We start from the raw sequence: 15,649 nt of genomic DNA, 5'->3' as shown, positions 1-15,649 counted from the left end.
CTGCCATTTTACATTGCTTGTATTGTTTCAGCAACATTCCATGTGGCAACTTCAACAATCGGACTTCTGTCATGACTTCACTGATTCACTTATCACTCCGGTATGTGTTGCAGCAGGATTAGGTTTGGGGGTTTTAGGATGAAGCCATTTTTATTACCTTAGCTCAATGTGGCTTACTAGTTCTTTGTTGTTGTTTCTGTCTCATCATTATTTTGCAATGTGACCGTTTTGATTAGCAATGTCATGTATGGAAAATTGTGCAGAATCCACCCCACACACAAAAAGTTTTAAAAATGTAAAAATACATACACCCCAGATGGGACTCGAACCCACAATCCCTGGCTTAGGAGGCCAGTGCCTTATCCATTAGGCCACTGGGGCTCGGTGGTAATTGAGACCTAGCCCCTTTATATTAGTAAACAAATACAAGGAATTTTTCTTATTATTATTTTTTTGGGGTAATGTATTTCTTCACATACACTTTACACACACATTAGTCCAATATGAGGGAAACATATTTCATTGATATCACCCGGAAGGGACAGAAGTAGCAGTGTTGCTGTTGCTAAGCAACGACGCGGCGCTACTTAGCCGCTTATTCGCGTCATCTGTTGTCACCTGCGACGCGCCTTCGAAAGTCAGCTCAGCAGAAATTAGTGTTCATTGAAGGAAATAATAATTTAATTTAAATTAAAAAATATATATATTTTATATTCTTTTAAATCGTCGAACCGGCTCGTGTGACAAGGCAATGTGACGTCAAACTCAACCAGAAAGCCAAGATGGCGGCCTCCGGGAAGCATTTTGTCGAAAAACTTAAAACATTCTAGAAAAGGTAAACCGGCATTGAACGTGTGTTTATTTAATGTCACATTTTCACCGCGTTAAACTATTTTCGTCACCTAACTGCGAAAAGTGACTACGTTTTTACTGACTTTGTTGTCGGCGCTTCGGTTCTTGTTTTTGGGGGGCATGTGTGTGTGTGTGTTTAAAAATATTCTTTATTTTATTTTATTTTTTTATTTTATTTTTAGGAACACTGATACGCCTTACAAGAAGCCACTGTTGCACTTTAAATGATTTTAAAATGTATTTCAAAAGGGCTTGCTGTTCAACGAGGGCGTTGTTGTTGCTAGGTAACCATAATAAAAAGACGCATACAGGACCTGTAAGGACGTCAACATGTAATCACTGTAGTGGTCCTAACAAAAAAATATACTAAACATGTATTCATTGTGCTGTGGTTTTAACAGGAAGCTACGGTGTTAACATGCCTCCATGTGTTCTCTTCTAGCTGACTTCTAAAATTGTCAACATGGTGAGTGGACATTCAAAACATTCTCGTAACACGTTAGTATTCTGTATGAATGGAATAAGAATGAACTATTTTGTTGCAGATCCTGTCTCGCGTGAAGCCCGCCGTGGGGGGCGAGACGGCGGCCAGCGTCAGCGTGAAGAAGAAAAACAAAAGCAAAGTTCCCAGTTTGGAGGAATATCTACAGCAGAGAGACTACCTTGGAGCATTGACCCTTTTGGAGGTGCCTTCACACCCACAGTACCATATTCTTTCTATCTATCTATCTTATGTATCTATCGATCTATCAGCTAGCTAGCTATCTGTCGATCTGTCTGTCGATCTCTGTCGATCTGTCTGTCGATCTCTCTGTCGATCTGTCTGTCGATCTATCTGTCGATCTATCTGTCGAACTATGCTAGTAAACAATCTCAGTTAGTGAGAGAATATGCGTTTGGTATTGTATTAATGTAAGTTAGACCATTTCCAGCACGAAAAAAAGCTTCTAGTCTAATAAAAGTGAATGTCGTCTTTGGATATGGTCACCAGCTCTTCCGGCTCCTTCCCTCAGGTAGGCGCTACCGATCAACGCAAACTAGAACTAGTAGACATTCCAACAGCTTCTTCCCTCTTGCGATCAACTTCTTAAACACCTAACCTATAATTCCATTACAACAAGCTGGCAATTTTTTGACTTGAGTTCGTTGTCACATTTCTGTGGGGCCAATTATTTATTACTTGTGCACTCACTGTAGTTGTCTCGCCATGCTGCACTATTTGCATATACTGGCCACTCATGCCAGAGTAGCATCTGCTCCATTTGCACACTGATTGAGGAGTATCTGTAACATTTGCACAACCGACATTGTCCCAGATGATCGCACTACTCGTCACTTTAAACCGCATACACTCCTTGAAGTCTCAGCGCCCTTTGCACAATGGTCATTGCACCGGAACTATTGCAATATTAGTCGTTCGAACTGCTCTAAGTGCTAGAGGACTCTGCATCTTTTTGCACAATTGTTTTTTGTCAATGTCTTTATGTCCCCAAAGTGTTCTGTAAATTGACTGTTTGTTGTACTAGAGCGGCTCCAACTACCGGAGACAAATTCCTTGTGTGTTTTGGACATACTTGGCAAATAAAGATGATTCTGATTCTGATTCTGATTCTGATCTTTGCAATCGAAATGGAGAGGGAAATTTTAGTTTCCGGATATCTTTCTTTAATGAGTCTATTTCCCCTTTTTATGTTTTCATTTAATTGATTGTTTTCATGCACTGCGGTGTTCAGGAAAGCAGGTTCTGGGACCAAGCAATACACGTAATCATGAGTAAGTTATACCACTGGGAAATCTGCGGTTCGTTAAGATGCCGTTGAATTTGGATGACTATGTGTACAATGGAACACAGAAATGTTCATGGTATTGTTTCTGTTTCTTTTGGGGAAAACATTTGTTTTTTCATACTCGACTGAATACTTGACAATGAAGACAACCGCTGTTGTAGTATATAATAGTATAATAATAATAGTTTCAAAGATTGCAGATGCAGACAATAAACAATACTCACAGGCATATAGTCTTGATCCTCTGCGAAGAACGACTAATGTTACTGCCCCCAGGTGGCCAAGGCACGCACACCAAAATGTGCATAGCAGGAGAAAGTGTGACAAAAACTGTTTAAATCTTTTAAATTCTATTTAATCATGTCCTTAGTTACTTTTTTTTAAAGAAGTATATTAATACAGATTTCTATTTTTCTCATTAAACACATTACAAAATATTTGGGAGGATGGAATGGATTAATGGCATTTCCATTCATTTAGTGGTTAAAGATGATTTGAGATGTGTTTTGAGTTACAACCGTGGTCAAGTAATGAATTGAACCCATATCTCAAGGCACCACTGTATAATTTTCTGATGAATTTTGTTCTGAATAGTTCCAGAGAAATATTGGCGAGCAAGAGGAGAACGCAGACCTCTGGATTTGCTTCTGCGCCTTTCACTTGGGAGATTACAAGAGAGCTATGGAGGTACTTTTCCATATTTGCGCCTTACGTGGCGCGGTTAACGACTTCATGAAGTCCCGACATACAACATGTCGTTGTTGCGACAGGAGTACAAAGCACTGACCGCAAAGCCCGAGTGTCCTCCTGATGTGTGGGTCTATCTCGGCTGCGCCATGTTTTTTCTGGGCCTCTATAAGGAGGCTGAGGAGGCTGCGTTGAAAGGTAAATAAATCGCCACCAACCATGTTGCCACAGAAGCTGTTATTGAAGTTTTAGTTTAGATACAACTTCAACATGTCATACAGAAAACCACATAGAAGTAGTACTTCTGATTTTTGTGTTTTTTTTTTTTCGTCTTTTTCAACAAAAATCACAAACAAATGCAAAACATCAAAAATGACATTCAGCTTTGCTTTTGGTGTTTAAAATGACCATGAAAAAAATGTAGAACAATAAAAATTACTTCTGTTTGTTTTAGGGTAAAAAATAAAAAGCATTTAAAATTAATTTAGCATTTTTTTGAATGAAATAAAACATCAAAATATAAAACAATAAATATTTGTCCTATTTGTGTAGAAAAAATAATCACAAGATAATAAAATTATCAATGGACGAAAAGAAAAGAAAAAGCTGAAAAATGAAAGGTCTGTTTTTTGTTTAAAACAATAACAAACCAAGAACAAAAATGGGGGCAAGGGATAATCACAAAATGCCTTAAATTTGGGATAAATTGTTTTAGTATAAATACAAAAATCAAAAATAGAAAATATGACTTTTCATATTTCTATGATTGAATAAAAAAAACCTCACCAAAAACATGAAGCAACAATATGTTCTACAGTATATTTTCTCTGTTTTTTTAATATGAAAAAAAAAAAAGAAATAACAGAGATTCATTCTTTTTTTTTTTTTTTTTGGAATACAGTAAAATGAATAAATACATGCAAATCTTCAAAAATATTTTTTGTTTTATGGCTAAAAAGAAAAAGAAACTATTGTTATAGATGCATGCGTTTCACTGGGTAGCAGCAATAAACAGAAAAGAAGCTTGTTTTGGTTGTCATCTTGGTTTCGTGTCTGTGCAGCGGCGAAGTGCCCCCTCCAAACCCGACTCCTCTTCCACTTGGCTCATAAGGTGAAAAACCACATTCTACGTCTGCTTCTTAAAACTTTGTTGTTCTCTCTAAATGTGATGAGGCAACCTTGTACCCACCGTCACGTTGCACTCCTCTTTTCCCATCTGTTGCTTTCCAACGCGCCGGTGTCTCAGTTCAGTGATGAGAAGAAACTTATGGACTTCCACCAGAACCTGGAAGACGTGACGGAGGACCAGCTGAGCTTGGCCTCCATCCACTACATGCGTTCGCACTACCAAGAGGCCATCGAGATCTACAAACGCCTTCTCCTGCAGAACATGTGAGTGTTCTCTCGCTCTTTTCTTTTGCTTTTTTACGTTATTGGGCGCCACTTCATTTAAGAGAATGCTACAGTATGTGTTTAGCTGGGCCTCAGGTATGTCTTCATAATTAATAGATAGATCGTGTTCCCAAAAATTTACATTTAAAATATGAATATCTACATGTCATACCTAGGCAAACAAAATTAAAGAGGCTTTATGTTGAAAAATAAAAGACTTAAAGTGGTACATTGACTAACATCACAGTACAGAATCTGCTCTTATCAATGTGCTAAATGATAGAAGGTTGAATACTGACTCAGCAAAGGTGTCAATTCTGGTCTTGTTGGACCTCAGTGCGGCTTAGATCATAATAGATCATAGTAGATCATAATATGCTGATGAACAGGTTGGGAACGTGGGTAGGACTAAATGGAACAGTTCTTAAATGGTTCAGGTCCTACCTGGAGGAAAGGAGTTATTTTGTAACCATTGGAAGTGTTCGTTCTAATCGAATGGCAATGACCGATGGGGTCCCTCAAGGGTCAGTTCTTGGACCCCTTCCTGTTCAGCCTGTTTATGCTACCCTTGGGTCAAATTCTTCAGAACTTTAATTTTGACTTTCATAGCTATGCAGATGACACACAGTTATATCTAGCAGTGTCTCCAGATGACTACAGTTCAATTGAGGTTTTGTGTCACTGTCTAAAACAGATAATTTTCTTCAATTAAACCACAACAAAACTGAGACAATTGTTTTTGGCAATAAAGAAAAGATAACTGCTGTTAGTAAATACCTGGAGTCACTCTCTTTAAAAACCAAAGACCAAGTCCGAAACCTTGGTGTTCTGATAGATTCCGACCTGACTTTCAACAGTCATATCAAATCAATTACTAAAACTGCCTTTTACCATCTGAAGAACATTTCCAGAGTGAAGGCTTACATGTGTCAAGCAGACCAGGGGACCTCATGTACAAAAGGTGCGTACGCACAAAAACGTGGCGTCCGTTCTTTTTCACGGCAAAGTTCAGACGTATCAAGAGGGACATGACCGCGGAAATGTGCGGTGCCTCAGGCTAACTGCATGGCTGGCAGCTTTTGGTGCTTTGGCGACACTTGGAGGTGATGCTGGGAAACTGTTCTTATAAATCTGCACATCAGAGAGACATGAACAATTCATGCCCGGCAACATTTGATTCCAACAATGCAATTGAGGCAAGGACTGATAATTCATTCGTTAACCAGTGTATTTAATGAAGCACTGATATTTGTGAGGACACCTATTCATTGATCAAGGCGATCATTTATGCCGCCTATTGCCCTCACAATCGCTTCGTGACTCCAGCACATGCACTGAAAAAAAGAGTCCCTTGAATTTACTTCATTTGAACATGTACATCGGTTACACATGATTAAAATGTGTTTAAATTGACATAATTTACCCCTCTTCTTCTAAAAAAAACCCAAAAAACATGATTTTTTTTTTTTCAGCGCCTGTGTCCTCTCCTGTGTATTAAAATAATATATTGAGTAATCAAAAAGGAGTCAAACTTTTTGATATCCTCTTTGATATGCTGATGTGTTTCTATTTGAATTCAAAAGATTTCTTACAAATACCACACATACAACATTTACACATGAACCTTTATCTCACAGGGCTGAGTGTAGGTTACTGTATGAACACATTTTTTATGAGTTATAAAAATACATGGTATTAACCTTGTGGGGTGATCCTAGTCAGCCACGTCTTCCCATCACCCCTGAGAGAGCAGCGTCACCCATGATCGCAGCGATTCCCTCCTCGAACGGGGTGAGGCGTACCGCGCCGGTTCTTCTGCCTTTTTTTTGCCACACTTTGGCGGTGGGCAGCTGTCCTCCGCTTCACATCCACCTTAATGTCTGACCACTTCTTTTTTTAGTTCAGCGTGTGCGCGCTATCCTGTCTCCACAGCATTGACAGCCGCACACGCGCTGTCCCATTCACTCCTCTTTCGCGTGTTGTGAAACACCGGAGGACAGCGTGCCAAAGATGATTTTCTTGCGCACCTCCACTTCGTTGAGCAACTTCACATGCAGAAACAATATTTTTCTTCATTGCCTTGCTCATTTTCCTTTTTTTCTGATTGTGCAGAGATCGGCATCTCAGCTGCAGGGTTCATTTAAATGTCATTTGCATATTCAAATGTGGTCGTGGACAGGGAGGAGTCGGCTACTCCGACATGTGCGCTCATTTCCACGTTGATTGGAACGTACGAAGGAAAGGTGCTTGGATTCATGAGTACGCAGAGTTTCATACATCTGGATATTTTTGTGCGTACGACGCCGTGTTTTAGTAGGAAATCCACGCAAGTCTTTGCACGTGAGGCCCCAGCAGAAGCTCATCCATGCTTTTATCTCAAGTAGACTTGACTATTATAATGGTCTTCTGACTAGATTCCCTAAAACGAGCATTAAGCAGCTGCAGCTCATTCAGAATGCTGCGGCTCGGGTTCTGACGAGAACAAAGAGGTCAGAGCATATTACTCCATTTCTAAAGTCTTTACACTGGCTTCCAGTCAGCTTTAGAATAGATTTTAAAATTCTGCTACGGGTCTATAAGTCACTACACGGTTTAAGTCCTGAATACTTGAATGAAATGCTAATTGAACCATTGGCGGGAGAGATGTCAGGATATTGTTAAATTCAGACGATAGGTGACATCACAAACCACCTCCTCTGTTTAGAGAGGTTCCCTATCCATAATTTTGGACATTGTTGTCTTTAAAGGAATGTCTGTTCTTCTTATCTCGCCACAGTTTTTATCCCACTGGTCGGCGATACACCACATAATGTCCAGAACTCCACAGACAATGTTTGGTTTGAATACATGCTGAAATTCACCCGCACCAGGAGGGTTGGCGGGTGTTAATGTCATGCCCTGAAGGTAACAATAAATCAATGATACTAAAGAACAAAGATGATATTCTGGTGGGGTGTGACATCTGTGGGCCTCGTTGGGCCGAGAGCTGTATCAAAAAGTCTGCATTTGCTCAGATAATAATTCTCAGTTTAGCTTGACATAACGCAACAGTATTTTTATTTTGTTTATTTGCAGCGGTGTCTAACTGCACTGTATCACACTGAGAGCTGTTATATTTTGTTTGAGTGGGGAGAACATGAGAAACAGCAGTTCAAGCACAAAATTGTCCGACATTGTCAAACAAAAATGAGTATTATCTTTGTAAAGGGCACGTTTTTCATCCCGCTCTCATATTGGACGTCGCAGGCGTAGCCAACGAAGCGTCACGTCTGTCTTTGCTCCCCCAGAGACTTGCTGGCGATGAAGGTGTACGTGGCCCTGTGTTACTACAAGCTGGGCTACTACGACGTGTCGCAAGAGGTGCTGGCGGCGTACCTTCAGAACATCCCCGACTCTACCATCGCCCTCAACCTCAAGGCCTGCAATCATTTCAGCCTATACAACGGCAAAGCAGCCGAGGTGCGCGCTCGCTCGGATATGGAAAGCCATTTTGAGTATTTATTCGATATCCTTGCTCTCCAGCTTAAGGTTCACATACGAGTACACTCTTTGTCCGAGTAAGACAATCGAGCACACTTGCACACTTATGCAATGGTTGAACGTGTTGCAGCCATTATGATTATATGATTGTAGATATCTACGATTCCGTTGCAGATATCCGTAATTCACCAGCGCATTTCTGCCACTGAATAAATGGATATCTGTAATGAGAAAGACTATACACATGAACGGCAAAAGTGACGTCCTTTCGTCCGAGGCGAAATGTCTTTGCAGGAATCTGTACTTCAGTTTTGACTCGGCAAAACTGAATTAGAGCGCTATCGTTTTGACCGGTCACAATTCTGTTACAGATATCGCGACTGAAAATTCAAAATGTAATTGTGACCAGTCAGAAAGATGTTGATATCTACAATGTTAATCCTGGATAGTCAAACTTCGCTTTTAAATGTTGTAATACGCTTGCCGTACAAACAGCTTTCCATATACCCTGAGGAGCTCTTTCTTATTCTTTTTTTGTTTTGTTTTACATATTTCCATGTTCGTCACCACTGAGTGATTTTCTGCTTGTCCTTGACATTAATGGTTATACACTTGATGTGTTTGTGTGCCTGTGCGTGTGTGTGTGTTTCCCTCCTCTCACTCAGGCTGAGCTGAAGAACCTCATCGACATCTCCTCCTGCTCCTTTGAGTTTGCTAAGGAGCTTATTAGACACAACCTGGTAAGCCTCCTGGTGAGCCTTGACTGCTACTTTCTTATTTTATTTTTATTTTAACAATCTCGGTTTATCTCCTCCAGGTGGTGTTTCGCGGTGGCGAGGGCGCATTACAGGTGCTGCCCCCTCTGATCGACGTCATCCCCGAGGCTAGACTCAACCTTGTCATCTACTACCTGAGACAAGGTGACTGATGCCAAACTAATGAAGCAGGCCACAGTGTAAGGTACACCGGCACACACTAATGAAATCCAATACGAGTGCTGTATCAAAAAATACTGCCTTTTTACAAAGATAATAATCCTCACTTTTGATGAAACCTAGTCGGGAGGTTCTTGTGTAAAAGCAAAGTATAGAAGGGTTGTGCCCCAAGACACATTTTCATCACTAGGCATATAACATAATGTTTCATTTTACACAAATATAGCATCTCTTGTATTGGGTCTCTTTAGCTTGTGTACCTAATGTTGTGGCCAGAGAGACTCTATTCATTACATTTAGTCATAATGAAAAGTTACATGTCACATGTGACTCTTCCAGATGATGTACAGGAAGCTTACAACCTCATCCAACATTTAGATCCTGCCACGCCTCAGGTGAGGATTCTCTTTGACGCCGACGAGGCCCAAAAGTCGTACAAATTGGAGATCATCCAAAATGTTTTGGAAAAGTCCGCCTCAAAAGTCAAACGAAACGTCCGACTGTCATCATGTGACGTCAAACAAGACGTCAGCTCACTGCGAATCTGAAGAATTAACTCCGCAAGTACTTTTTCTGTAATTCCACCACAGAACCAGCACCGGTATGGTGATACCGTTCAAGAATTATTCTCTTACAATGATAGTTTGAAGTCTGAATACAAATTGCTACAAATTGAACAACCGAGGACAGCGGTTCTCAAACTTTTTACACCAAGCACCAATTAAAAAAAAATACACCATCATAACCAACATTAAAATACAGCAACGAGCACTAAATGAATAAATAAATTTTTAAAATAAATAAATAAATATATATATATATATTTTTTAAATAAATACAAAGAAATAAAATACAGCAACGTTGTAGGCCCAAGTGTTTTCATCAAAATCGAGACGGACGTGTTGTTCCCAAGAAGTGTATGTATAATATTATTGTAAGCCACTGTAACATTACGCACAGTTTGAACATTTAATGCAGTGATGATTTTGCATACTACTAGAGGGAGCCCACGTACCACTAGTAGTATTCGTAGCGCAATTTGAGAATGACTGACCGAGGAGGTTCATCTCATCATGGAGTCTTAATATTTGAACATTTTCGCCAGGAGTATATTTTGAAAGGGGTGGTCAATGCCGCACTGGGGCAACAGCTTGGAACGGTGAGTGTTTTGTTTCTGACGCGACGTGTAACGTGTCCCGTGTGTGTGCGTGTGCTACTGTAACTCCGTGTGTGTTTTTTTCCCCAGAGGGATTACTTAAAAGTCGCGCAGAAGTTCTTCCAGTTGGTCGGAGGCTCAGCCAGCGAGTGCGGTAAGCTGAAATGAAATCTTGAACATTTTGGTGGCAGAGCGGTGTGGGCAAGCAAAGCGTATGTTTATTTTGGTGTGTTGTCTTTCAGACACTATTCCTGGCAGACAGTGCATGGCTTCCTGCTTCTTCCTCTTGAGAGAGTTTAATGACGTTCTCATATATCTCAACTCAGTCAAGGTTCGTGACGATCGCAGTATGATATTATGCCACGCTGTATAAAATGCATTTTGTATGAATTACGAAGCACGTAGCTTACTCGTGACTGTGGCATATTTTACTGAATGTCCTCATCATGGCCAGGCTCATAGAGTAGATCGTTTATTTGAGCTAAGAAGTTTCCTCAGAGGAGGACTTTATAATTCCAGTGGCGCCGTGAGATATGACTTGAATTTGCTCCGTGACCACACTCATAAATCAGTGGAAGCAAGGTGGTGCTACGTGGGCGCTGCGATGTTGTTAGTCAAGAAAAATAGCACTCAATTGTAAAATATACATTTGAACTTTCATGTTTCACTTTCTTGGGAGCCATTCTGAGGGCTAATTTACAAAAAGGAAAAAAGATACAAGATAAAATGACGTTCACACCAAATAAATAAACATCCCAGATCACGATATGAGGAAATTCAGTATGTTTCAATCAAAAAAATCACATCATTCATAATAACAGAAAATGCAGACGTTTAATTGTGCCTTTTATTTTAGGGTTACTTCTATAACGACGATTCATTTAATTTCAACTATGCGCAGGCCAAGGCAGCCATTGGCAACTTCAAAGAAGCGGAGGAGGTACCTCAGCGCCTGCAAGACCGCTGAATATTCTTTCTGATAGATTATTCACTTGATTGATTTCATTTTTATGTTTTCCATCCAGATTTTTCTTCTGATTCAGAGTGAGAAGATCAAAAGTGACTACGTATACCTCAGCTGGCTGGCACGCTGCTGTATGTATTTTTTCTGTATTTTGTTTTGTTATTTGCAATAAATTAATTAACCGATTATTTAATGGAAATGACGAATTCAAAAATAAAACTAATGAATTACATGTAAAGTATATTAAATACTTTATTTTACGAACATATTTTTTTTCTGTCATTTTATTATTTATAGTTTAATTATAATTAAATAGCAAAATAGTTAATGAAATATCACAGTGTTAATGTATATGTAATTTTTGTTTTATTATTTCCAATAAATAATCTATTATCTAATCAGATTAATTAATTTACAAAAGGCATTCTCATGATTTCAATTATATTGCTAATGGTTCATTCTAATGAATTATTAAAATACAACATGGTAAATGTATTTGTAGTTTTTTTTTTTTCTATTTTTAACAAACAAAATCAACCAATTATTTGATGAGCTACATGAATGAAAAAAAGGAATAAATATATCTTTAATTAACCAATTTTAGGGGTGAAAACGGCTAAATTAATGCAACACAAATGACAGAACTCTTGACAACGTAACTGCTCGGTGGACCGGATTAAAGAACAGAGAAGGCTGCAATTGGCCCGCGGGCCACAGTTTGCACACCCCACCTTACTTCTCACCCGTGGCAGGCAAATTTGACGAGACCCGAGCGTGTGCAACAGCGACATACGGCTGTACTGCTCCCATCGATGCGGGCCGGAGATTTTCGATATCCGTCCCTCCACGTGACTGAAGTCTACCTTCTGGCATTTGATGCGTAAACTCTCCTTGTCAGACGTCATGAACCAGAAGGGTCGCCTCGCCTGGGAGCTGTACTTGAAGATGGGCACTTCCTCTGACTCCTTCAGTCTGCTCCAGCTCATCGCCAATGACTGCTACAAGGTACAGCCGCGGAGATATATGATCGTCGTGAACAGTTATGCTTTCGGCGCCGGGCTATTTAGGGTTGCCTATGCTTGGTAGAATACAGGGTGTTCCACGATATTTGACATCACGGAGTATGAATGTCGTACGGGACTGAGTGAGCCCTGCTGCCAAAAGCAAAAAGCCTCGACTAATTGGTCCCTCTCTAAAAGGTTTATAAATACCATATAGATGGCACCAAACCACTACTTTTCCATTAGACTGGGCTTTGGCTCCTCCCCTCACTTCATAGTTGTAGTAGTCATAGCACGTTCACGTTGAAATCTTTTAACTATCTTTGTACAGTGGCTTGCAAGGCGCCTTTGAAATAACATGAATTATTAATAAAAATGAATTATTCATTTGAGCGAGAATTGCTTTGTTATCTGTATCGCAATTTTCCCGTTATGTTGTGGCATCACAAAACAAGCTAAAGAAAAAGCAAAACAGACACGGAAGTAATCATTTAGATTTCAGGCACGTTTACCCAGAATATTGTAATTGATCTCCAATTTGTACCACTTTTGGGGTATTCAACTCCCCCCCCCCCCCCCCTTTTTTTGTTTTGTTTTTGTTTTGTTTATTTTGCCTTGTGACCAAATATGGACAGATTTGGTAAAAATCTATATTTGTGTTGCAGATGGGCCAGTTCTACTATGCGGCCAAAGCGTTTGATGCACTGGAGAAGCTGGACCCAGGCTCCAACTACTGGGAGGGCAAGAGAGGGGCATGCGTTGGCATCTTTCAGCTCATTTTAGCCAACAAGGAGTCCAAGTATGTTTATTCATAATACATACATTTTTATGACATAACACGGTGTACATTTTATGTCACATGGGCTTTCATTTAACAGAATTGCTCATGAAAATCGTTTCTGTAATGTTTATAAACCAGGATATAGACGCTTTTTAATCCAATTTACTTTCTGCCTTCCTGAATCGAAAAAATGAGTTTTAGTGGGTGAATGCTATGCTTGATTCAAGCCCAGAGAGCGACTCAAATTTCAGTATAAAAAGTTCATTCTATTTGAAGGGGAACAAAAATAAGAATAAAAGAATCAAAGCATCAAATACTCACTGAAAGGCTGCATGAAAGCCCTTTATGATGCATGAGGCTCCCTTCTTGTTTTTTTTCTTGTTTTTTTTTTATGACAGATTCAACCTTCGACATGTCTTCATTTTTGTCCTTAGGATTCATGCATGACAAAAGTGGGAATAAAAGTGACAACAATTCTTCGATCTGCACCAAAATGTACCCAACCCTGCGTCATGGTTTTTTTTTTTTTTTTTGCATCACGTAATAGTGATAATGGTCAATAGATCCCACCCCTCGCCCCCCATCTGCAGCTGTGTAAATTACGTGAATGAAATGTGATAAATACAGTAAGAGTGAGCGTCGCACGGCCTCTTGTGTGTCGCTCGTGTGCCAGGGAGACGCTTAAGGAGGTGGTGCTGCTGCTGCGCAATTCCGGAAACCCGCAGGTGGAATACATCATCCGAGCCATGAGGAAGTGGGCCAAAGACAACAGAGTTTTCCTCTCGTGACCGACTGCTGCGTCTCGTGTGAACGCTGCGCGCACCTCAGCTGTCCGCATGTCACAATCGATACATGTTTCAAGCTAACATGGTTATATCTGGTATGCTGTTTCGTTTTGTACTGAATAGACTGTGTTACTGCCGGTATTGTTTTTTTTTTTTTACCAAATAATATAGCTGAATTTCAATTCTGAGGACCAAAAACATTTTATTATTATCGTTATTATTGGTACCTCTGAATGACTTTGATGAGAAGATGAAAATCAAGAAGAAAGAAAAGAAACTAGTGTTGGGTATATGGAAATAAAAAAATGACAAATACTTTATACACACTGACTGGCCATTTTATGATGTACAACCGAATGAGATCCCAAAATTATGCATTTACAAAGCATTATAAATGCATTATAAATCTTTGTTTTTCTATTTTGTATTTTCTAGGTATATATTGAGGGATTTTGTATTATTGCAAAAATAAAAAAAAAAATGATGTTGTGTAAATACATAAAACATACTCCTATGTATAAATGACAGAAGCCAAAGGAATTTTAAGAAATATAGTATTAGTATTGAAATGGGCTCGTTTTAATCCAGACATTTACAGGCTGTTATAAAGAACAAGTGAGCATTATAATCTTTGTTTTATTATTACAACTCTTGGATTAGATCTTTTTGGACTGCAGGCGTACCTAATTTTAATTATTTTATTAAGCCCTTATTTACCCAGGTAAGGCAATGTTTTGTGGCTGGTGAGTGCAAAATTATACACAGTTTTGGGGCGATTTGGTCTTGTTGCAAAAAATAAAATGGAAATAATACCTGCATGTGTAACAAAATAAAAATAAATACTGTATGGAAAAGGACAGTTGGGGCATTCCAAAAAAATCTGATAGGAAATAAAAAATAAATAAAACTTATTTTAGGGATCTTATTAAGGGGTCTCAATGCAAATGAATAGCTGCATTATGGGGGGACAAAATTTACTCTTGTGTGAAAAATGACAGTAGATGAATTTAAAATAAATATATTCTACAAATAAAAAAATATGCATTTTTTTTTCAAGGTTTACTAGAAATAGACTGCAGCAATGTGTACATTAAAAAAAGAACAAAATTTACTCGTATGTTGAAAGATAGTAGCCAAAAGGGGGAAAAAAATCAAAACATTGAAACAAAAATATGTGATTTTTTTTGAGGGGGTGGGTGGGAGGATTTGGCCAAACATTCTGCCTTTACAAAGATGATAAAGCATTATACCGCTATAATTTTTGTTTTAATATTACATTCTATTAGATCTTACTTAGACCCGCGGGTGAACATAATGTGGCTGGTGTGTTAGTGCAAAAATATTCGTTTTATTACCAAAAAAATGCAAATAATTAACTGCAGCGTGTACGAAATAAAGTATATATACATATATATGTATATATATACATATATATATCCCAGTAGACATTTAAATGGGCTCTTGCTTTAATCTAGACATATTTACAGGCGCTTGTGTTGTTATTTTTGGTCTATGTGGATTAGACGCAGTGTATGACCTGGCGGGGTGGGGGCCTATGCAACATTGGCTGTGTTCCGAGTGCCCCCCGACCCCGGCCCACCCCGCACGGGGTTAATCCGGCCCATGGTATCGCTATCATGTTTCAAGTCGTGTCATCTGCGCGAACACAGCACTGATGAGTCAACAGGTGTGTGCTCTGCTGTCATGTGAAAACAAGCGTCGGGATCATGAGCAACCGTGACAACATTCAATTGCCATAGTGGGGGGGGGGGGGGGGGGAATAAAACCTGCAATCAGCATTTTCCCCGAGACGTTAAGTCATATGTTAA

The 15,649-nt window shown here is 39.3% G+C and overlaps 1 protein-coding gene and 1 non-coding gene across 8 annotated transcripts; one reads left to right on the top strand and one right to left on the bottom strand.

Moving 5' to 3' along the window:
* The first annotated feature begins 86 nt into the window (after nucleotides 1-86).
* Nucleotides 87-14,140, top strand: ift56 (intraflagellar transport 56). Of its 7 annotated transcripts, none has more exons than XM_061679331.1 (19): nucleotides 87-100; nucleotides 1,295-1,318; nucleotides 1,398-1,538; nucleotides 3,234-3,326; nucleotides 3,410-3,524; nucleotides 4,388-4,437; nucleotides 4,573-4,718; nucleotides 8,006-8,177; nucleotides 8,864-8,938; nucleotides 9,016-9,118; nucleotides 9,473-9,528; nucleotides 10,239-10,292; nucleotides 10,380-10,443; nucleotides 10,532-10,620; nucleotides 11,146-11,229; nucleotides 11,315-11,384; nucleotides 12,152-12,258; nucleotides 12,920-13,053; nucleotides 13,709-14,140. In XM_061679331.1, exons 2-19 carry the CDS (start codon nucleotides 1,316-1,318, stop codon nucleotides 13,821-13,823), a joined length of 1,671 nt encoding a protein of 556 aa, XP_061535315.1. In that variant the 5' UTR covers nucleotides 87-100; nucleotides 1,295-1,315; the 3' UTR covers nucleotides 13,824-14,140. The 7 variants fall into 7 exon arrangements, with proteins under 7 accessions (XP_061535315.1, XP_061535314.1, XP_061535316.1 ...); XM_061679330.1 differs by lacking the exon at nucleotides 87-100 and adding an exon at nucleotides 765-835; XM_061679332.1 differs by lacking the exon at nucleotides 87-100 and adding an exon at nucleotides 767-835 and having other exon boundaries at nucleotides 1,254-1,318; nucleotides 11,191-11,229.
* trnar-ccu (transfer RNA arginine (anticodon CCU)) lies at nucleotides 309-381 on the bottom strand. Its single transcript has one exon. It is a non-coding gene; the product is annotated as a tRNA-Arg (tRNA).
* Nucleotides 14,141-15,649: the final 1,509 nt, after the last annotated feature.

The sequence above is a fragment of the Phycodurus eques genome, chromosome 6 (genome assembly GCF_024500275.1).
Source record: "Phycodurus eques isolate BA_2022a chromosome 6, UOR_Pequ_1.1, whole genome shotgun sequence".
NCBI lineage: Eukaryota > Metazoa > Chordata > Actinopteri > Syngnathiformes > Syngnathidae > Phycodurus > Phycodurus eques.
This window is presented reverse-complemented; position numbering and strand designations above follow the sequence as displayed.

What these genes read in the sequence shown, in the direction of transcription:
- ift56 (XM_061679331.1), top strand. An exon ending in TCTTCCACTTGGCTCATAAG is followed by an intron (nt 4,438 to 4,572) that starts GTGAAAAACCAC and finishes CCGGTGTCTCAG; the next exon opens with TTCAGTGATGAGAAGAAACT. An exon ending in CAGCTGGCTGGCACGCTGCT is followed by an intron (nt 11,385 to 12,151) that starts GTATGTATTTTT and finishes TCTCCTTGTCAG; the next exon opens with ACGTCATGAACCAGAAGGGT.